Source organism: Mustelus asterias, chromosome 13 (assembly GCF_964213995.1).
Source record: "Mustelus asterias chromosome 13, sMusAst1.hap1.1, whole genome shotgun sequence".
NCBI classification, from domain to species: Eukaryota; Metazoa; Chordata; class Chondrichthyes; order Carcharhiniformes; family Triakidae; genus Mustelus; species Mustelus asterias.
Genome location: NC_135813.1, coordinates 82,358,894 through 82,382,810, shown reverse-complemented (window position 1 = coordinate 82,382,810; position 23,917 = coordinate 82,358,894). Strand labels below are relative to the sequence as shown.

The 23,917-nt window shown below is 46.1% G+C and overlaps 1 protein-coding gene across 1 annotated transcript in view; it reads right to left on the bottom strand.

Moving 5' to 3' along the window:
- The window catches only part of adgrd1 (adhesion G protein-coupled receptor D1), a 273,065-nt gene that overhangs the window by 211,472 nt on the left and 37,676 nt on the right, over positions 1-23,917 (bottom strand). The window contains exons 11-12 of the mRNA XM_078227665.1: positions 22,680-22,787; positions 12,544-12,619 (exon numbers count right to left, since the gene is read on the bottom strand). Coding sequence (XP_078083791.1) covers positions 12,544-12,619; positions 22,680-22,787 — 184 coding nt within the window. The remainder of the gene's footprint in view (positions 1-12,543; positions 12,620-22,679; positions 22,788-23,917) is intronic.

The following is a 23,917-nucleotide window of genomic DNA, read 5'->3' as shown; positions in this document are numbered from 1 at the left end:
GAAGACCCGCTGCCGTCCTCGCCACTGCCTGATTGGCTCGTGATTGGGTTGGCCTTTCCGTAGAGGGTCTCTTACTGGCTTCCAGCTGGCAAATGAGACTGCCAACATCTCAACACATGCCATCCATTGTACGGGTTTCTGACTCAGTCTGACAGAAACACACCCGGGAAAATCCTGCCCGACATTTCAAAAATATTTCAGTGACGGTAAAGCCCGTTGGTGTGTTTTGAGGTTGTGAATGGCGCTATATAAATGAAGGTTCCTTTTTTTCCATGGCTGAAGTATCCACATTTGCCTCAGGAAGGTGTGAACCATTGGCCCAATTAACTTGAAGACAGGAATCATTGGGATAGTTAGTGGTGAATGTCCACCCCACACAGGCTCAGTGCTTCGAGCCAACGTCAACACACTGGACACAATGTTAAATTCTAACCTTTATCAGCGCAATGCTCATGGGGCTATTAGACATTCTGAATTTATAGAATACAGCATGTTCCCTCTGAGGAAACCAGCCCATTCGGTTAACGCAGAGAAAGAGTAACAAAGAAAATCACATCTGAACATCCAACTTATCCACTGTTACTAACGGGCGGCACGGTAGCACAGTGGTTAGCACAGCTGCCTCACAGCGCCAGGGACCCGAGTTCGATTCCCGGCTTGGGTCACTGTCTGTGCGGAGTCTGCACGTTCTCCCCGTGTCTGCATGGGTTTCCTCTGGGTGCTCCGGTTTCCTCCACAGTCTGAAAGATGTGCTGGTTAAATGCATTGACTATTCTAAATTCTCCCTCAGTGTACCCGAACAGGCGCCGGAGTGTGGCGACTAAGGGATTTTCACAGTAACTTCATTGCAGTGTTAATGTAAGCTGACTTGTTTCACTAATAAATAAACTTTAACCTTAAATGATCCGGATTTCAGCATGATTCCATCAAATGCACACTATCAGCCGTACGCATGCGTCAAACTCTCACCAAGGCCCCCTGGCATCATGGCAGCCTGCAGCATCCCTTTATGAGCTGTTGGGTCATCACCACAGCGACAGAGGGAATGGTCCCAATCCAATCTCAGGAAAGGGGGCTCAGAATCGACCTCAACAGGCCGATGCCAGGGTCAGGCAGGCTTTCTGGGATGTGCCCTCACCAATATGGTGTGGCCAATTCTGAATGAGACCTGCCATTCATGATCATAGAGTCCCTACAGTGCGGGAGGAGGCCATTCAGCCCATTGAGTCTGCACCAACCACAATCACAGCCAGGCCCTATTTCCGTAACCCCAAATATTTACCCTGGTAATCCCCCTGACATTAAGGGGCAATTTAACATGCCAATCAACCTAACCCGCACATATTTGGACTGTGGGAGGAAACCGGAGCACCCGGAGGAAACCCACGCAGACACGGGGAGAACGTGCAGACTCCACACAGACAGTGACCCAAGCCGGGAATCGAACCCGGGTCCCTGGCGCTGCGAGGCAGCAGTGCTAACCACTGTGCCACCGTGCCATGAATGATCCATCCACTCATTTGACAAGCCGGGGGCAGGGCCTGCACAATCCAATTTCTCGGCCCATATCCCCAACGCCTGCCTGCCCGGTTTCTATGAAATCATTTCCGAATCACCGTGTAATCTAATCGAAAGCCGCGATTGCTCAGAGTATAAGCAAAGCAGGCTGCTGGGGGAACGGGCAGGAGTTCAACATGGGCTTTTTCCAAACAGATGTTCTGGTCTTCCTCCACCTCCCCCCGCCCCCCGCCATTAGAAACCGACAAGAATCTGGCTCCCTTCCCAGCGGAAAGGTACAGGCTAATCCGGCCAGATGTCTGTTCAAACTCCAGAAAAAAAACACCATGACTCAGGTTTTGGGATAAAGATTTGAGAGGCGGGCCCAGGAGGGATGCAGACACCTTCCCCGTGCGAGTGACAGCAGCTGAGGGAAAGCTGGGTGTCATCGCACCCCAGGTACTGAAACATCAAATCCCTTCAAACTAACGGGGCCTTTCCGAACTTGAAATAGGTTCAAGCTGAGTTTCAGCAGACGCACCTTCCTCAGCTCCGGACATGGATTCGGAGCCAGAATCTCAGATCCAGAGCAAGCACAATTCAACAACTTGCTGCCACGGTTCACAACAGAACATGACAGAAAGAAAAGCAGGATTTGTATTTGGAAAGCATGTTCCATGGCCTCACAAAGCGCTTTCATCCAATAGTTTGATTTTTATTCTTCCGCAGGCATCGTCGAGTCGGCCGGCATTTATTACCCATCCCTAATTTTTGATTTGACTTGATTTGCTATTGTTACTTGTATTGTTATTTAACACAGATCCCTGCAGAATGTCAGGATGATAAGACCAGTCTGTAAGGACTAAACACAATGCAATATATACAGCATCGCAAACGTTGTTTGGACCTACAGCAAGGAGGAATTACCCACTTCCCCTTTGATTTGATTTGATTTATATTGTCCACACGTATTAACATACGGTGAAAAAGTATTGTTTTCTTGCGTGCAATACAAAGCATACCGTTCATAGAGAAGGAAAGGAGAGTGCAGAATGTAGTGTTACAGTCATAGCTAGGGTGTAGAGAAAGATCAACTTAATGCAAGCTAAGTCCATTCAAAAGTCTGACAGCAGTAGGGAAGAAGTTGTTCTTGAGTCGGTTGGTACGTGACCTCAGACTTTTGTATCTTTTCCCGACGGAAGAAGGTGGAAGAGAGAATGTCCGGGGTGTGTGGGGTCCTTAATTATAGTCTTAACTATAGTGTCGGCGTGGGGGGACCAGGGCAGGTTGTTGGCGATCTCGACTTTTTCTACTTCAGAAACTGCCTCCTTGAACCACAGCAGTCCCTATGTTGTAGGTACACTCACATTGCTGTTAGAGAGGGAATTCTAGGATTTGGAACCAACGACAGTGAAGGAATGGTGGTGCATTTCCAAGTCTGGATGGTGAGTGACTTGGAGGGGAACGTGCAGGTGGTCGTGTCTGATGCCTTTGTCCTTCTAGGTGCTAGAGGTCACCGGTTTGGAAGGTGCTGTCGAAGGAGCCTTGGTGAGTTGCTGCAGATAGTACACACTGCTCCTACTGTGTATTGGTGGTGGAGGGAGTGAATGTTTGTGGAAGGGGTAGCAATCAATGGGGGCTGCTTTGCCCTGGATGGTGTCAAGCGTCTTGAGTGTTGTTGGAGCTGCACTCATCCAGGCAAGTGGGGAGTATTCCATCATACCCCTGAGTTGTGCCTTGTAGACGGTGGACAGGCTTTGGGGAGTCAGGAAGTGAGTTACTCTCTGCAGGATTCCTAAACTTTAAACAGCTCTGGTAGCCACAGTATTTATATGGCTGGGTCTAGTTCAGTTTCTGGTCATTGGTAAGCCCCAGGATGTTGATAGTGGGGGATTCAGCAATGGTAATGCCATTGGATGTCAAGCGGCGGTGGTTAGATTCTCTCTTTTGGAGATGGTTATAATCTGGTACTTGTGTGGCGAAAACATTAGTTGCCGCTTGTCAGCCCGAGCCTGGATATTGTCCAGATCTTGTTGCATTTGGATACGAACTGCTTCAGTATCTGAGGAGTAGTGAATGGTGCTGAACATTGTGCAATCATCATCGAACATTCCCACTTCTGACCTTATGACGGAGGGAAGGTCATTGATGAAGCAGCTGAAGATTGTTGGGCCAAGGACAGTAACCCTGAGGGACTCCTGCAGAGATGTCCTGGAGCTGAGATGATTGACTTCTAACCACTACAACCATCTTCCTTTGTGCCGGGTATGACTCCAACCATGGAGTGTTTGCCCCCTGATACCCATTGATTCCAGTTTCATTAAGGCTCTTTGATGCCACACTTGGTCAAATACAGCCTTGATGTCAAGGGCTCCTACCTCACCTCTAGAATTCAGCTCTTTTGACCATGTTTGAACCAAGGCTGTAATGAGGTCAGGAGCTGAGTGATCCTTGCGGAACCCAAACTGGGCGTCACTGAGCAGGTTATAGCTGAGTAAGCGCTGCTTGATAGCACTGTTGATGACATCATTTCCATCACTGTAGTCAATGTTGGAATGCTGGAAATTTGGCTGCCAATTTACACACAGCAAGATAAGAACATAAGAACATAAGAAATAGGAACAGGAGTAGGCCATCTAGCCCCTCGAGCCTGCCCCGCCATTCAATAAGATCATGGCTGATCTGAAGTGGATCAGTTCCACTTCCCCGCCTGATCCCCATAACCCCTAATTCCCTTACCGATCAGGAATCCATCTATCCGTGATTTAAACATATTCAACGAGGTAGCCTCCACCACTTTAGCGGGCAGAGAATTCCAGAGGTTCACCACCCTCTGAGAGAAGAAGTTCCTCCTCAACTCTGTCCTAAACTGACCCCCCTTTATTTTGAGGCTGTGCCCTCTAGTTCTAGTTTCCTTTCTAAGTGGAAAGAATCTCTCCATCTCTACCCTATGCAGCCCCTTCATTATCTTATTGGTCTCTATAAGATCCCCCCTCAGCCTTCTAAATTCCAACGAATACAAACCCAATCTGCTCAGTCTCTCCTCATAGTCAACACCCCTCATCTCTGGTATCAACCTGGTGGACCTTCTCTGCACTCCCTCCAAGGCCAATATATCCTTCCGCAAATAAGGGGACCAATAATGCACACAGTATTCCAGCTGCGGCCTCACCAATGCCCTGTACAGATGCAGCAAGACATCTCTGCTTTTATATTCTATCCCCCTTGCGATATAGGCCAACATCCCATTTGCCTTCTTGATCAAGATCCCACAAACAGCAAAGTGACAATGAGCAGATAATGTGTTCCAGTGCAGTTGGTTCAAGGATAAATATGAGCCAGGACACTGGGGAGAACTCCACTGCTTTCCTTCCAAATAATGGCTGAGGGACCTTTTACTGAGAGCATACATTTTAACAACATCTAAGACAAAGCACCTCTGACAGTGCAGCATTCCCTCAGTCTTACACTGGGAGGGTCAGCCTGAATCATGTGCTCGGGTTTGGGGAGTGCAACTTGTCAATAACCCACTGACCAGAAGGTGAAAATGTGACCTATTGAGCTTTGGCTCACCTGAATATAAGGGCGGCACGGTGGCACAGTGGTTATCACTGCTGCCTCACAGCGCCAGGGACCTGGGTTCGATTCCCGGCTTGGGTCACTGTCTGTATGGAGTTTGCACGTTCTCCCCATGTCTGCGTGGGTTTCCTCCGGCTGCTCCGGTTTCCTCCCACAGTCTGAAAGATGTGCGGGTTAGGTGGATTGGCCATGCTAAATTGACCCTAGTGTCAGGGGGATTAGCGGGGTAAATATGTGGGGTTACAGGAATAGGACCTGAGTGGGATTGTGGTCGGTGCAGACTCGATGGGCTGAATGGCTTCCTTCTGCACTGTAGGGATGCTACAATTCTATGCTATACTATACTATGAATTGACACATGCGGCAATTGTTTGGCGTTACACAGCCCTACAGAACCAACAGAGCCTTTTGCTCATTTCATATCCAGGTGATCAGCTGCTGTCCGGCTCATGAGAATTGCACAGAGTCACCACTCCGTTACCTGATCTTCCTCAGTGACGGTATTCCTGCCAAGGCAGCCATGTCCGAGCTTGTGTTAGATAACCCAACACCGATCAGTACCCATCCAATCATCTTCCTCTCAAAGGTGGAATACTTGCCTTTCCACTGCTCTGTAGACGTGAGGCATTATTCAACCACAAACTCTAACAAGACCTTGGTTGGGGAGGGTGGGGGAGGGCGGTGCAGAGGTATTGTCACTGGACCCAGTGCATAGATCCAGGGGGTCCCAGGTTCAAATCCCACCACAGCAGATGGTGCAATTTGAATTCAATAAAAATCTAATGTTCACCATGAGATCATTGTCGATTGTCGGAAAAGCCCATCTCGTTCACTAATGCCCTTTAGGGAAGGAAATCTGTCATCCTTACCTGGTCTGGCCTGTGACTCCAGACCCACAGCAATGTGGTTGACTCTCATAGAAACATAGAAGATAGGAGCAGGAGGCGGCCATTTTGCCCTCCCAGCCTGCTCCGCCATTCATCACGATCATGGCTGATCGTCCAACTCAATAGCCTAATCCTGCTTTCCCCCTTTGATCCCATTCGCCCCAAGTGCTATATCCAGCCGCCTCTTGAATACATTCAACGTTTTGGCATCAACTACTTCTTGTGGTAATGAATTCCACAGGCTCACCACTCTTTGGGTGAAGAAATGTCTCCTCATCTCCGTCCTAAATGGTCTAACCCTGAATCCTCAGACTGTGACCCCCTGGTTCTGGACTCCCCCACCATCGGGAACATCCTCCCTGCGTCTACCCTGTCTAGTCCTGTTAGAGTTTTATAAGTCTCTATGAGATCCCCCCTCATTCGTCTGAAATCCACCATAAACAATCCTAACCTAGTCAATCTCTCCTTGTACGCCAGTCCTGCCATCCCCGGAATCAGCCTAGTAAACCTTCGCTGCACTCCCTCGAGAGCAAGAACATCCTTCCTCAGAAAAGGAGACCCAAACTGCTCACAATACTCTAGGTGTGGCCTCGCCAAGACTCTCAAATGCCCTCTGAAATGGAGGGCAGTTAGGGACGAGCAATAAATACTGGCCCAGCCAGCGACACTCAGGACCTGTAAAATGGGATGACTTAAATTTGGATGCAAGTTAATTTAAGTTTGACTGACCTATTTCCCACAACCTTTGTTAAGCTGCAGGTTGCATCGATATCATACCATTCTTTCCACGGGTCTTGCGGCTTTGTTTTAACAGTTTGATGAAGAAAGGAATGTTCCATTAGTGTATCAAAATGTCCTAATGTGTTGTTAAACATTGACCTGCTGGTAATTATTAAATGTGGAAATCACTTGTTCATCTCACTCCCATCACCCCAACTGTACAAAGCTCAAGGATTGTGGTTTCTGAAGTCATTCATTAGCCAGTGTGGTGTCTATTAATACACTCCAAAACCACCCTGTCCGACACCTACACATCAATCACTGTGACTCAATACAAGTATTTATTACACATTTCTTCTGTTATGTTGCAAATTGAAATATCCCGTGAGAAAAACATCTAAACATGTCAGGAACATGTGTCGTCTCAGTAAAGGCAATGGGCCCTGAAGACTTGTCCAGAACTTGCCCCGTGTCCCTAGCCAAGCTGTTCCAGTACAGTTACAACACTGGCATCTACCCGGCAATGTGGAAAATTGCCCAGGTATGTCCTTTACACAAAAAGCAGGACAAATCCAACCCAGCCATCACTCTACTCTCGATCATCAGTGACTTTTAACATGACAAATACATGAATAAGATGGGAATGGAGGGATATGGTCCCCGGAAGGGTAGGGGGTTTTAGTTCAGTCGGGCAGCATGGTCAGTGCAGGCTTGGAGGGCCGAAGGGCCTTTTCCTGTGCTGTAATTTTCTTAGTTCTTTGTTCTTAAAGTGATGGAAGGGGTCAGCAACAGCACTTACTCAGCAATAACCTGCTCACTGACGCCCAGTTTGGGTTCTGACTCAGCTCCTGACCTCATTACAACCTTGGTTCAAACATGGACAAAAGAGCTAAACTCCAGGGATGAGGTGAGAGTGACTGCCCTTGACATCAAGGCAGCATTTGACTGAGGGTGGCATCAATGGGAGTCGGGGAAAACTCTCCGCTGGTTGGAGTCATACCCGGCACAAAGGAAGATGGATGTGGTGGTTGGAAGTCAATCATCTCAGCTCCAGGACATCACTGCAGGAGTCCCTCAGGGTAGTGTCCTGGGCCCAACAATCTTCAGCTGCTTCATGAGTGACCTCCCCTCCATCATAAGGTCGGAAATGGGATGTTCACCGATGATTGTACAGGGTTCAATTGCTTTCACAACTCCTCAGTCCGTGGACATATGCAGCAAGACCTGGATCAAATATAGGCTTGGGTTGGAAAGCGGAATGTAACATTCACCAAGTGTCAGCAATGACCATCTCCAAATAAGGGAGAATCTGACCATTGCCACTGATATGCAACAGCATCACCATCGCTGAATCTCCAATATCAACATCCTGGGGCTTATCATTGAGCAGAAACTGAACTGGATACTGTGGCTTCAAAAACAAGTGGGAAGTTGAGAATCCTGCAGTGAGTAACTCACCTCCCGACTCCCCAAAGCCTGTCCACCATCCACGATGCACAAGTCAGGAGTGTGATGCACTATTTTCCACTTGCCTGGATGGCTGCAGCTCCAACAACACTCAAGAAGCTCAACACCACCCAGGACAAAGCAGCCCTGCTTGATTGGCACTCCATCCACGACCTTCAACATTCACTCTCTCCACTACCGATGCACAGAGGTAACGGTACAAAGAACAAAGGACAATACAGCACAGGAACAGGCCCTTCGGCCCACCAAGTCTGTGCTGACACAGAGTTTCTCTAAATCTAATATTTTCTTGCCTCTACGTGGTCCATTTCCCACTACTCCCTGCCTATTCATGTATCTATCCAGATGCCTCTTGAACATTGTTATAGAATCTGCCAACTACAAGATGCACTGCAGCAATTCACCAAACATCCTTAGACAGCACCTTCCACCTGTAACGTCTATTATCTAGAAGGACAAGGTCATCACCTGGAGGTTCCCCTCCAAGTCACTCACTGGCTTGGAAATATATCACCGTTCCTTCACTGTCACTGGGTCAAAGTTATGGACCAAAAAAAGGATGGATCAAAGTGTTTTCTAAATGTTATGAAGTTAAATACACTTTGCATCTTTTTTGCACTAAGTGGCATAAGATTGTGTCTGAGAGCTCGCCCAAAGACTGGGCGTCATTCTCTCCCGTCTGCACGCTCATTTGGCACTTGGAATTTTTTTGGTCAGATCGTCCCCAAAGTGTGAAAGGCTTAGAGGGAGTGGAATTCTTAAGGTGCATCCAGTAGAGTTTTTGGAGCCAGCACGCAGAAAGTTCTACAAGAAGGGGGGGTTGTGGTACTGGACATAATTTTAGTGAATGAAGCTGGGCAGGTGGCAGAGGAGTCAGTGAGGGAACACTTTGGCGATAGTGGCCATAATTCCGTTAGAGTTAAGGCAGTTCTGAAAAAGGACAAAGATGGACCAGAAATGGGTATAGAGGGATATGGGCCAAAGGTGGGCAACTGGGATTAGCTTAGGGGTTTAAATAAAAAGGGCGGCATGGACAAGTTGGGCCAAAGGGCCTGTTTCCATGCTGGAAACCTCTATGACTCTATGACTCTAAATAAAGGTTCTGAATTGTGGGAAGGTCAATTTTAATCGGGTAAGACAGGATCAGGCAAAAGTGGGCTGGGAACAGCTACTTGTCGCTTAGTAAAACATGTTTATTGGTGGGAGGGTGTGCAATGTTGCAGGTTGTTGTGTGAGGCCAGGGAGGAGATTACAGCAGCTCTGACACTAATTTCAAATCCTCTCTGGCCACTAGAGAGGTCTCACAACACCAGGTTAAAGTCCAAGAGGTTTATTTGGTAGCAAATACCATAAGCTTTCGGAGCACTGCTCCTCGAAGGAGCAGTGCTCCGAAAGCTTATGGTATTTGCTACCAAATAAACCTGTTGGACTTTAACCTGGTGTTGTGAGACTTCTTACTGTGTTCACCCCAGTCCAACGCCGGCATCTCAACATCACTGGAGAGGTGCCAGAGGACCGGAGGGTAGTTAATATGGTATCATTATTCAAAAAGGGAAGTAGGAAAAACCAGGTAATTACCGGCCAGTGAGTCTCCCTTCAGTGATAGGGAAATTACGGGAGAACATTATGAGTGACAGACTTAGTCTCCACTTGGAAAGGCAAGAATTAATCAGAGGAAATCATGTCCAACAAGTTAGATTGAATTTTTCGACGTGGTGACTAGGTGAGTAGATGAAGGCAGTGCAGTTGATGTAGGCGACAGGGACTTCAGTCAGGCTTTTGACAAGGTCCCACATGGGAGGTTGATCAAGAAGGTAAGAGCCCATGGGGTCCAGGGCAATTTGGCAAATTGGACCCAAAATTGGCTCAGTGGCAGAAGGCGGAGGGTGATGGTGGAAGGTTGTTATTGTGACTGGAAGCCTGTGTCCAGTGGTGTTCCACACGGATCAGTGCTGGGTCCCCTGCAGTTTGTAGTGTACATTAATGCTCCAGACATGAATGTGGGGGTATAATCAGTAAGTCGGACAACGACACAAAAATTGGTGTTGTGGTAAATAGTGAGGAGGAAAGCCTTAGATTACAGGATGATATAGACGGGCTGGTCAGATGGGCAGCACAGCGGCAAATGGAATTTAACCCTGAAAAATGTGAGGCGATGCATTTTGGGAGGATTAACAAGGCCAGGGAATACACAATGAATGGTTGGATGTACAGAGGCCCAGAGGGACTATGGGGTGCATGTCCAAAGATCCCTGAAGGCAGCAGGACAAGTAGATAAGGTGGTTTAAAAAGCATATGGAATACTTGCCTTTATTAGCCAAGGCACAGAATATAAGAGCAGGGCGGTCATGCTGGAGCTGTATAAAGCGTTGGTGAGGCCACAGCGAGAGTACTGTGTGCAGTTCTGGTCACCACACTATAGGAAAGATGTGATTGCACTGGAGAGAGGGCAGAGGGTTCCATCGTGAGTCCTCACCCTTCCCCCATCCTCCTCCTTGCAGCAGCCTCCTCCCACCATGCTCCTGGCCTCACCTTGCACTCCACCCCTGGTTGAACATCAGACCGATGTTGCAGTGACTGCATCAGTCCCGCAGCACGGTGCTGTCCAGGTAGGAATGGGCGTTTAAACCGGGGGGGGGGGGGGGATGGAGACTCCTGTACTCTGCAAGCCCGGGCGCTGCACTGCTCTGACTCAGTGACACAGGAGGGTCCAGGCGTCCAGCAGCACGGTGCTGTCCAGGTAGAAATGGGCGTTTATACCGGGAGGGGGATGGAGACTCCTGTACTCTGCAAGCCCGGGCGCTGCACTGCTCTGACTCAGTGACACAGGAGGGTCCAGGCGTCCAGCAGCACGGTGCTGTCCATGAAGACATGGAGACAGAGGCAGGAACCGGTCTGCCCCGGCAGAATGGTGGGCAGCACATCAGGAGTGGCGCTACAGAGGAAAGTAGTTGAACTCACCCAGAAGTCTCTGGTGGTCTGAGGGCTGTTTTGTGCACAGCTCTTTATCAATTGGGTTTGACACTGGCTTGATTTCCTGCTGGCGTGACCTAAGATTGAAAGGCATGATGGGATTCTGACGGGCAGCTGTTTTAATGAGCATTGATGAGCTGTAAATGAATGCAAATGGCGTTTGCATCGCCAGCCAGTGGGAAGAGTGCCCGTCATTATTCCACCATTGGGAGAATTCAACGGGATTTTACACTGGCCGGTTTTCAACATTTTGGCTTCTGCTAGATTTTCCACACCTGGCTGCCACCGACCCCGCTGTGGGGGGGACGGAAGAGTTCCTCCCAGGGTCTTGTCTCACCCACAAGATGGCAGCTCCGACAACACTCTCCCAGCATTCCACTGGGAGACTCAGCCTGGGATTTTGGAAGAAACTCCAGAATGGGCTTGAATCCACACATGGAGTCAGAGGCAGGAGCGCTGCCCTCTTTAGGTTCACGATTGCTGATTTACTCATCCCAAGGCGTCCTGGGTGATATTGGAGACAGTAAGAAGTCTCACAACACCAGGTTAAAGTCTAACAAGTTTATTTGGTAGCAAATACCATAAGCATTCGATATAAATACCAAAAGCTTATGGTATTTGCTACCAAATAAACCTGTTGGACTTTAACCTGGTGTTGTGAGACTTCTTACTGTGTTTACCCCAGTCCAACGCTGGCATCTCCACATCATGATATTGGAGACACAGAGGTCAATGTCTCCAAGAGATCCACTTGGTTGGTTAGAGGGGGTTAGCTTTGTGACATCCCTGACCCGCCAGACTACTCTTCAATTTCAATCCCACTCCGAAACATTCCTTCATCACCTTTTATTCCAGCAACCTTGGCTTTCTCCTGGACCCGGCAGTCAGCTTGAACAACAGTTAACTATTCTCCAGTGCATTCCCCATGGCAACACCTCTGCCAATCAGAGTCCACTTGCCAACCAATCAGTGCTCTCTTCTTATGTAAATTGTGGTTCTCTGTATTACTGGCATTCCTGTGAATCAGTCCGGATGAACGCAGGACAAGGTGTTTGGAGAAGACGTCTTGTTTCTTCAGCAAGGTGGGATTGTAAAATGGGAAACTATTTATGCGTGTGGCACCGTTTCAGAACCTCCCGAATTGGCCCTGACACAAAACTCAAAACATTGTGTGAACGTATCGTTACAATTCCCATCAATTTCCCCTGTGATTGTGAGAAACAGAATGATCTTCCACAGGTTCATTATCAAACCCTTGGCAGTACACCTTGTGAAATGTGCACTGTTCCATTGAAAACTGGCAAAGGAGACTAAATGACCCCGGCACTAAAATGTTAGATCCATAACAGACACCTTTTAAAGTCTTACCGTGCTGCAGCACTCATTCAGTAAGAAGCTAAATTCCCTGAATCGCACTTACTTGGTGTTCAGAGGTTCGATTTGCTTGTAGTATTGATGCATGGTGTGATACAGCAAGCCCACAATGGTGATCTGTGCTACAAGGAGAAGGTGGGGTTGGGGTTGGGGTTAGGGAGAGGCACAGAGGAAAAAGCAGTAAGAGGTTAAATTCAGTCTCCTCACACCTGCAGAGTACATTTTCTCTTGTGGCCACCTGACCACCGATTAATTAGCACTCAGTCTTCCGTAGCTTCACATATTAACTCTAATAGGTGCCAAAGTGCCAACTCCCCTGGTTAGGCATTGTGGCATTAATGCCAATTGTATTCCCACTCAGTTGTTATCTCCCACGCCAAATTGTCAAATTCCAAAGGCAGGCGTAGCTAAAAATAGGCATGATGTGGAGATGCCGGCGTTGGACTGGGGTGGGCACAGTAAGAAGTCTCACAACACCAGGTTAAATTCCAACAGGTTTATTTGGAATTACCTGATGAAGGAGCAATGCTCCGAAAGCTCGTGCTATCAAATAAACCTGTTGGACTTTAAGCTGGTGTTGTGAGACTTCTTACTAAAAATAGGCAAACTTGTTAAAATTCCAGCCACATGAGCGGGACATTCGTCACCGAAATGTCCAAACCGGAGTGTAAAGTTTCGGAACTTATAGACCAGACTGATTGGAGGAACAAGAGGCTTTTTGTGACTCAAAGCTGCTGCCAACATGTTATTTTCCTGCCCGTGCCTCTCTGTCTTGTTTCGAACACTCTGATGATCTTCACATTATTTTCGCTCGGCTCACGTGTTCTGCTGTTGAGTAAATCCCATCTCCACACTCAGATTAGACCCGACTGTAACATTCCAAACTCTCTCTTGAAAATAATCTTTCTTCCTTTGTTCCTCTTTCAGCCCAAGGACGTGGCACACTCCGAGGAGTTGTGTAACATTATATTCCCCTCCCCGACTGCCCCACCCACCCCCACTGCTTCCCCCAGTCAGCAGCACAAGTGCAAGTCATTAAATTCTGCCAATATCAGAGTGAAGCAAAACCAGGGAGAAAGGAACGGGGATGGGAATTCCACTGGTCCATAATCGCACACCCCCTTGCACCAATCCCAAACACACACAAAAATCCTGACCAGCTCCCCTCCCTCCACACCCCCTCCTCCCATTGAATCTGCAGCGAGCTGTTTGATTTGATTTGATTTGATTTATTATTGTCACATGTATTAATATACAGTGAAAAGTATTGTTTCTTGCGTGCTATACAGTCAAAGCATACCGTACATAGAGAAGGAAAGGAGAGAGTGCAGAATGTAGTGTTACAGTCATAGCTAGGGTGTAGAGAAAGATCAACTTAATGCAAGGTAGGTCCATTCAAAAGTCTGACAGCAGCAGGGAAGAAGCTGTCCTTGAGTCGGTTGGCACGTGACCTCAGACTTTTGTATCTTTTTCCCGAAAGAAGAAGGTGGAAGACAGAATGTCCGGGGTGCGTGGGGTCCTTAATTATGCTGGCTGCTTTTCCGAGGCAGTGGGAAGTGTAGACAGAGTCAATGGATGGGAGGCTGGTTTGGGTGATGGATTGGGCTACATTCACGACCTTTTGTAGTTTCTTGCGGTTTTGAGCAGAGCAGGAGCCATACCAAGCTGTGATTCAACCAGAAATAATGCTTTCTATGGTGCACCTGTAAAAGTTGGTGAGAGCCGTAGCAGACATGCCAAATTTTCTTCGTCTTCTGAGAAAGTAGAGGTGTTGGTGGGCTTTCTTAACTATAGTGTCGGCATGGGGGACCAGGACCAGGATCTAGGACGTGCTATCTGAAGGAGGGGTGTGGGGGGGGAGGTGGAAGCAAATTCGATAGGAACTTTCAAAAGGGAATTGGATAAACAGTTGAAGAGGAATGTTGACAGGCTATGGGGATAGGATGGGCGCAGGACACATTGGTTGGCTGTATGATGCCATTCAATGCTGTAACAAGTCCTCTTGTAGCCACTTGTGGAAAGAAATAGAATTAACGTTTCAGATCTAAACAATCCACCTACAAAACTGTAAAACTTCCACTGAACTAGTTCTGTAAAAGGATCATTTAGATCCAAAATGTTATCTCTGTTTCTCTCTCCACAGATCAGCTATCCCCAGCTTACCTTCTAATTCTATCTTTTACTCTCATTTTGTGCTATTAAAACTGTACTTTAACGCTTTTAAACTCTCTAATAATGTTCCATTGAAGGGACCTACCTCGCATTAAGTTGATCTCTCTCAACACCCCCTAGCTGACTGTCACAGTACATTCTGCACCCTCTCTTTCCTTCTCCACTATGTATTCTATGAACGGTATGCTTTGTCTGGATAGGGCACAAGAAACAATACTTTTCACTGTATCTCAATACATGTGACAATCATAAATAAAGTCAAATCAAAAATCTGAGTTTTTCCAGCTTTTTCTGGTTTGATTTCAGATTTCCTGCATCCACACACAGTACTCTGTTTTCATCCTCATGTTTCCCTGTTGTTCACGTTACGGTTAAGCACTAAGGCAGTTAAGCATGGTAACACGAACGCTCTCAGCAGATGGGACAGTCTGAGATTGGAGAGATTCGGGTAGCTGTGAAATGGTGCTGGACCGACAATAGCAGTTTCTGCAGCTTATCCAACTTTGATCCGCTGACTCACACTCACCCATTTTACATCATTATACAATGCCAAGATCAACCCCATTGGATCAATTAGCTTTAAAAAGAAATGTACAAATGTGTAACAAAAGCACAGCACAGGGGCAATCAGCTCACAGCTGAACTTGTCTCTCTCTAAACTAGCTTTTCAATATTCCTGATTGTGGATAATTGAGGTTATTCTTTCTTTGCTGCTCCCACGAAATCTAACTTCTTGTGTTTAACACAGATCCCTGCAGGATGATAAGACCAGTCTGTAAAGACTAAACACAATGCAATACATACAGCATCGCAAACTTTGTTTGGATATACAGCAAGAAGTAATTACCCAATTCCCCTTTGATTTGATTTGATTTGATTTATTATTGTCACATGTATTAGCATAGTGGAAAGTATTGTTTCTTGCACACTATACAGACAAAGCATACCATTCATAGAGAAAGAAAGGAGAGAGTGCAGAATGTAGTGTTACAGTCATAGCCAGGGTGCAGAGAAAGATCAAATGAATGCAAGGTAGGTCCATTCAAAAGTCTGACGGCAGCAGGGAAGAAGCTGTTCTTGAGTCGGTTGGTACGTGACCTCAGACTTTTATATCTTTTTCCCTACGGAAGAAGGTGCAAGAGAGAATGTCCGGGGTGCGTGGGGTCCTTGATTATGCTGGCTGCTTTGCCAAGGCAGCGGGAAGTGTAGACAGAGTCAATGGATGGGAGGCTGGTTTGCTTGATGGATTGGGCTACATTCACGACCTTTTGTAATCTCTTGCGGTCTTGGGCAGAGCAGGAGCCATACCAAGCTGTGATACAACCAGAAAGAATGCTTTCTATGGTGCATCTGTAAAAGTTGGTGAGAGTCGTAACGGACATGCCAAATTTCCTTAGTCTTCTGAGAAAGTAGAGGCGTTGGTGGGGCTTTCCTAAATATAGTGTCGGCATGGGGGGACCAGGGCAGGTTGTTGGTGATCTGGACACCTAAAAACTTGAAAATCTCGACCCTTTCTACTTCATCCCCGTTGATGTAGACAGGGGTATGTTCTCCTTTACGCTTCCTGAAGTCAATGACAATCTCCTTTGTTTTGTTGACACTGAGGGAGAGATTATTGTCGCTATGATTATAATGACTGTTAGGTAAAGTCGCCATAGTCCCAGATGGCTCCTGCTCTGCCCAAGACCGCAAGAGATTACAAAAGGTCGTGAATGTAGCCCAATCCATCAAGCAAACCAGCCTCCCATCCATTGACTCTGTCTACACTTCCCGCTGCCTTGGCAAAGCAGCCAGCATAATCAAGGACCCCACGCACCCCGGACATTCTCTCTTGCACCTTCTTCCGTAGGGAAAAAGATATAAAAGTCTGAGGTCACGTACCAATCTCCCCTTTGAGGAGGAGAGCTGACTTGTGGTGATTTAACCTGAGGGTCACCATACCTCAGGCGAGGGGCGAGGTTAAGGTTATTTATGAATAACCTCAGCCTGAGCAGGAATTGAACCTACGCTGTTGGCATCACGCAACATCACTAACCAGCTGTCCAACCAACTCCCATAATTACGTTCATTTGCTTTTAGAACCATTCAGTCTACACTGGGCCCTCATTTATCTCAACTCATTCGGGTGGAGATGATTCAGATGTGTAAAGATCTCCAGCTCTGGCGATATTTTAGCCAAACACAGTGGAAAAAATGCAACATCATAAATGGGGGAAAAGAGTTTTGACGTTCTAATATACCTCATTAAAAATTTAAATGTTTCTATTTACATCGGAAAGGAACAGCATCTCAAGCCCGCTCCATCACTCAATCCATATCTTCATTCCACTTATCCATCTGGGTCCTTTCATCAAAAATAATTTTTCTATCTCAGTCTTCAAACTTTCAGTTGACCCTAAAGTTCCATCTTAAGCCCCGTCGATTAGCTCACCCCTTCATCTTGCATATTCGAGGGAACAAAAACCTCATCTATACAACATGTGCTCAGAGATGAACTCTTTGAAGCCCTGTTTCCAATCTACTGAATCTGTGCTGTGCTCCTCTGAGGTCAGTGTTACCTTCCTGTGGTGTGGTGTCCAGTACTAGAGTCATAGAGTCACAGAGGTTTACAGCATAGAAACAGGCCCTTCGGCCCAACTTGTCCATGCTGCCCTTTTTTTTTAAAACCCCTAAGCTAATCCCAATTGCCCGCATTTGGCCCATATCCCTCTATACCCTATACTCTATACTGGGTGCAGCAACTCCAGAGGGAGTCTATCCAGAACTCTGTAGCAATATATTACAGTCCCCTTGAAATTCAGGCCAACATCCTGTTAGATCTTTGGATTATCTTTTGTGATGGTGCTATGTTACAGTACATTTAGGGAGTACAAGTTGCTAATGGCGATACACACTTTCACATGCATGGAGTCGTAGCCTGGAGTTATGCAGAGTGATGGTTGAGGCTCCAATTTCTTTCCCTCACATGGTTGACCAGAATTGGGCAGCGCGATGGCACATGGTTAGCACTGCTGCCTCACAGAGCCAGGGACCCAGGTTCAATTCTATGATTTGACAAATATTAGTCATTTCCATTTCTCCATACATTTTCTCTACTGATATTAATGTCTTTAATTTCCTCACTCTGTTTAGCCCTTGGGTTACTGTCTATTTCTGGGATAAAACTTGTGTCTTCTACTCTGGAGATAGAATGTAATAATCGTTCAAGGACATTGCCATTTCCTCATTCCCCATGATAATTTCCCCTGTTTTTGCCTCGAAGGGACCAACATTTACTTTAGCTACTCTCCTCCTTTTTAATATACTGATGAAAGCTCTAACAATATGTTCTTATATTTCTGGCTAGTTTACTCTCATATTCTATTTCTGCTATTTTTATCAACATTTTGGTGATACTATGGTGTTTTCTAAAACACTTCCAATCCTCAGACTTGCTACTCTTTGCTGCAACATTGTCAGACTCTTCTTTTAATCGAATTCTATCTTTAACCTCCTGAGCCAGACACGGATGGGTTTTTCTCACTGGGGTTTTGGATTTCAATGGAATGTATTTTCGTTGAGCATTTTAAATTGTTTCTTTAATTGTTTCCCACTGTTCAGTTACTTCCATATCTTTTAATCTTTTTACCCAATTAATCTTAGCTAGTTCTCCTCTCAGATCTGTATTGTTGGATTTGTTCAAGTTTAAGATTCTTGTTTGCAATTGGAGTACGTAATTTTCAAGCTTAATATGGAATTGAATTTGTATTATGATCACTATTTCCCAGTGGATCTTTTACTATGAGATTAGTAAATAGGTCTGCTTCATTACACAATACTGGATCTAAAATAGCTTTATCCTGGGACAATACATTGTGGAACCATCTTGAAAACATTCTACAAGGTCATCTTCTGGCCCATGCTTGTCAACTTGTTTGTCCCAGTTGATAAGAACAGAATTGTCTCCCATGATTGTTACATTTCCTTTGCTACATGCTTCAATAATTTCTTGTTAATTCCTCTTCCCAACAATATAACTGCTGTTATGGGGTCTGTAAACTACTCCCAGTGTTTTCTGATCTTGCTGTCCCTAATTTCCACCAATACTGATTCTGCTTCATGATCTTCTGAGACCAGATCCTTTCTCACTGTTGTCCTTTTGTCATTCTCACTATCAGGGTTACCTCCCCCCCTTTGCCAGTCTGTCTGTCTTTCCCAAATATTGTGTAACCTGGAATATGATTTTCCTCCTGGTCACTGATTGGATGCTGATTGGATCATTTACCTCCATTTGTGCCACTAGTTCATCCACCTTACTGCAGATGCTTCGTGAATTCAGATAAAGAACCTTTAGTTTTATTTTTTTCAAAGTTTATTTTTTAGTCACAAGTCAGGCTTACATTAACACTGCAATGAAGTTACTGTGAAATCCCCCTTTTTCTTCTATTCACTGCAATGTCCTAAAATAGAATCAGAGAAGCCCTACAGCACAGAAGGAGGCCATTTGGCCCATCGAGCCTGCACGGACAACAATCTCACCCAGGCCCTCTCCCTATAACCCCACGTATTTACCCTGCTAATCCCCCTGATACTAAAGGTCAATTTAGCATCGCCAATCTATCTAACCTGCACATCTTTGGAGTTACACGATTGGCCTGCACACTGGTCCCAGCCCCTTTCAAGTGAAGCACACCCTGACGGAACAGCTCCCCCTGAGGCCAGAACCCCATGAATTGGAAACCTCCACTTCCCACATCATTCTGAGCCATGTGTTTCATTCCCTGATGGGCTAACCCTCTGCCAACTATGGGGTGGCCCAGGAAACAATCCAAAGATGGTTACCTTTAATGTTCTGCATTTTAATTTTATTTTAATGATTCTTTTATTGGATGTGGGCATCGCTGGCTGGCCAGCATTTATTGCCCACTCTTAGTTGCCCTTGAGAAGGTGGTGGTGAGTTGCCTTCTTGATTCACTGCAGTCCCTGTGGTGTAGGTACACCAATGGTGCTGTTAGGGAGGGAATTCCATGATTTTGACTCAGTGACAGTGAAGGAACGGTGATATATTTCCAAATCAGGACAGTGAATGACTCGGAGGGGAACCTCCAAGTGGTGGTGTTGCCAGGTATCTGCTACCTTTGTCTTTCTAGATGGAAGTGGTCATGGGTTTGGAAGGTGCTGCCCAAGGAGCCTTGGTGAGTTTGGACCCTAACTTCTCAAGTTCCCTTAGTAGAACATCATTCCTGGTTCTAGCTGTTCATTGGTTCCCACATGGACCACAACATCTGGATATTCCTCTTTTCTCCACCAATGAGGAGCTAAATGTTCTTAATCCGAGAATCAATGGGCCCAGTTTTCCATTTCAGGTGAAGACAAACACTCCCGTGCCACCATTTTGTGGTATACTCTGGTCTCGACCAACATTCTACCCAGAACCAACACAAATAAAACAGCTCAGCTGGTCATCCAGCTCACATTTGCATATGGGATCTTGCTGTGCGCAAATTCCTGTGGTTCCTCAATTCTGAAGGTTTTCATAGAGACAGGGAGAGACAGGCAGGAGGGTCGATAATCAGAAGAGGCAGATTTACTATAATTGGCAAAAGAATGTGATATGTGGAGGAGAACTTTATTTAAAACAAAACATCTGGAATGAGTTCCACCTGATTTATTCCACTAGCTGTCTGAGGAACATTAAATATTAATGCAGCAACTCAATGTGTAACGAGGTGCTTTGTATTTATTCACGGTGAGGGGCAGTAATGCAAAAGTCCTCGCCTCCAGTGTGGGAAGATCGAAGCATTGATGGCACCTCATGGGGGATTGAATCTGTAAGGCTGCAGACGGCCTCTCTTGGGCATGGAAAATAATTTCAAACACACAATGAGGGAATTCGGTGACTGTGGAGAGACTGGAGAAGCTGGGATTGTTCTCCTCGGAGCAGAGAACGTCTGGATGTTTTAGTGGAGTAATTAAGGAGAAACTCCACTGGTTGGAGGATTGGAACCGGAGGGCCCAGATTGAAGAGGAAAGATCCAGAGGGGGAGAGGAGTGTGGTTGTTTTATCTCAGAGTGTTGTTGTGATCCGGGATGCGCTGCCTGAAAGGGGGCGGAAGCAGATTCGATTGGAACTTTCAATAGGGAATCAAATAAATACCGGAAAATTTGCAGGGCTCTGCGGAAAGCGAAGGGGAGAGACTAACTGGCTAAATCTTTCAAAATGCTAGCAAGGCATTATGGGCTGAACAGCCTCCTCCTGTGCATTTGATTATTATATAAAAAGTTGATGTTCTTCAAATAGAATCAGCTGGGTGTGAATCCTTTGGGACAATTCAAGGGTGCGACAAGACATTTCTTTATTTTTCCCATCCATATCTTCTTCCTAATCTTTCAAGGGTTCCCCTTTGTAAACTATGTTTCAAGCAAAGCTGTTGAAATTGCCATTTCTTTCCTCGGATAATTCAGAAATGAGAAAACTCCATTTCCCATTCCAACATCCATTTCCAAAGATTGCAAATTAATGACCCGTGTCACCTGTGTCCCGGGAATGATTTAAATCCGATAATCCAGCAAATGTCTATCCACCATTTTACAACCTGCTTCTGATCGCTCTCAAGACAGCTCATTCATAAAATTTACCCATTCATCAAACGTTAAGATCTGGAGAATTCAGTTGTTGGCAATATAACGGAGCCAGGAGTTTTCACTGGCAGAGCAACACCAAGAGGCTCTATATTGAGAATATGAGGCTGGCTGACTTTTTTATTCATCCGTGGGACATGGGCATCGCTGGCTGGCCAGCATTTATTGTCCATCCCTAGTTGCCCGAGGGCAGTTGAGAGTCAACCACATTGCTGTGGCTCTGGAGTCACATGTAGGCCAGACCGGGTAAGGACGGCAGATTTCCTTCCCTAAAGGGCATAAGTGAACCAGATGGGTTTTTCCGACAATCGACAATGGTTTCATGGTCATCAGTAGATTCTCAATTCCAGATATTTTTTATTGAATTTGTGTTCCATCATCTGATCTGGTGGGATTCGAACCCCGGTCTCCAGAGCATTAGCTGAGTTTCTGGATTAATAGTCTAGTGATAATACCACTGGTCCATTGCCTCCCCTAACATTTCGTTCCTCTGCCATGTCACCAGCTAACTGCCTGTCTCAGATAGAAACATGGCTTGGTGATGTGTCGCAGAGAACGGGTTTCCAGAGAGTCTTCAGAAGAAGATGGAAGGTGAGAGCGAGGGGCAATCCTGGGACAAAGGGAGATCTACATGTTCCTTGTTGGTCTCGGAGAGGTTCTGATGTGCATCCTGTTAGAATGTAACCAGTGACAACTTTGTATTGGATGTAATGTGACCAATAGGAACAAGATGTAAGGAACCAATTATAGAGTGAAGTAATAGTCAGCTGACCAGCTGATTCACTATAAATAAGGAGCTATGTAGAATTGTGGGGAGCTTGGATTGGTCCAGGGTGAGGCCCCAAGTTTGGAGTAATGATGTTTCTTTATTAAACCCTTTCTTTGATTTATAATTTGGAGTAAGTTTTGTTGTATTTTCATTAGTTGCATTTTGGAGAGTTCCTTCTGAAGAAACACCTCCAGGCCCCGCCACAGGGGAAGTCACAGCTTTTAATGAACCTTTCCCATCCCAGCTCCTCCTGTCATTTTCCCCAGGTGGGAATGACATCCCTTTAAGATGAGACTCTGTGTGTGTTGGGCGGAGGGGGGGGGCTGGAGTAAAAGCTGGGCTTCTCCAGGGCCCACGAGCAGGCCTCGCTCCACCTCCTCCCTTTCCCTCACACCCCGTCACCCTCTGGAAACATCATCCCTACAGCTCAGCGGTAAGCCTTAGTCGCATGTTCAGAATAGAGGGTTAAAATCAGGATTTGGTGCTGAACAGGCGGGAGAAGGGAGTCAGATTTAAATAATTCAATACATAATTACATTGCAGTCACAGGCTTGGCAGAGAAATCAAACTAATGATAAGCGAAAGTATATTAAGGCTGCGTTTTGAAAAAAATGTCTTACTTTTTCTGTGGAAGGCTTCCCCAGGGATCAAGATGAAGCTCATTCCTTGAGATGGGAAACGGTAATTAGTCAGACTTGAACCTCCAGGAACCTTGACTAACGAGTAATCTATAAACAGAAGCAAATCAATTATTTTAATATTCCTCTCCAAGTCAAGGAACTCTGATAAATTTCACCTGATTTATTCTGATATCTGCTTGCAAGCGAAACATTAACTGTTAATGAAGCAGATCAACGTGTAAAGAGGTGGCTTGTGTTTATTCACAGTGATTAATGTAAAAGTCCTCGCTCACAATGCGGGAAGACCGAAGCATTGACGACATCTCATGGGGGAGTGAATCTGCGAGATTGCAGATGGCCTCTCTTGGGCATGGAAAATCATTTCAAACACGCGACACTTTGATGTCAGGGGCAAGAGAATCCAGTGACTGTGGAGAGACTGAAGAAGCTGGGAGTGTTCTCCTTAGAGCAGAGAATGTGAAAGGGAGACTTGATAGAGGCGTTCAAAATCGTAGCAAAGGTTCAGTGGAGAGAATAATTCTTAACTGGCAGACAGGTCGCTATCAAGACGTCACAAGTTTAAGGTAAAAGATCCCTAGGGGGAGATGGTTTCCTCCCACAGTCCAAAAAACATGCTGGTTAGGTGTATTGGCCGTGCTAAATTCTCCCTCAGTGTACCCAAACAGGTGCCAGAGTGTGACGACCAGGGGATTTTCACAGTAACTTCATTGCAGTGTTAATGTAAGCCAACTTGTGACTAATAAATAATCTTTAAACTTTAAAGAATGTTTTTGTTTTTACGCAGTGAGTTGTGATCTGAAAGGCGCTGCCTGAAAGGGCGGCGGAACCAGATTCAATAATCATTTTCAAAGAACGAAACAAGAACAAAGAACAGTACAGCACAGGAACAGGCCCTTCGGCCCACCAAGCCTGTGCCAATCATGTTGCCCTATCCAGACCAACCGCCTGTATCCCTCTATTCCCCACCTGTTCATGTGTCTAAATGGCGCTAACGTGTCTGCCTCGACCACCTCACTTGGCAGTGCATTCCAGGCCCCCACCACCCTCTGTGTAAAAAACTTCCCCCGCACATCTCCACTGAACCTTTCCCCCCTTATCTTGAACTCGTGCCCCCTTGTAATTGTCATTTCTGCCCTGGGAAAAAGCTTCCAACTGTTCACCCTATCCATACCCCTCATAATTTTATAAACTTCTATCAGGTCGCCCCTCATCCTCCG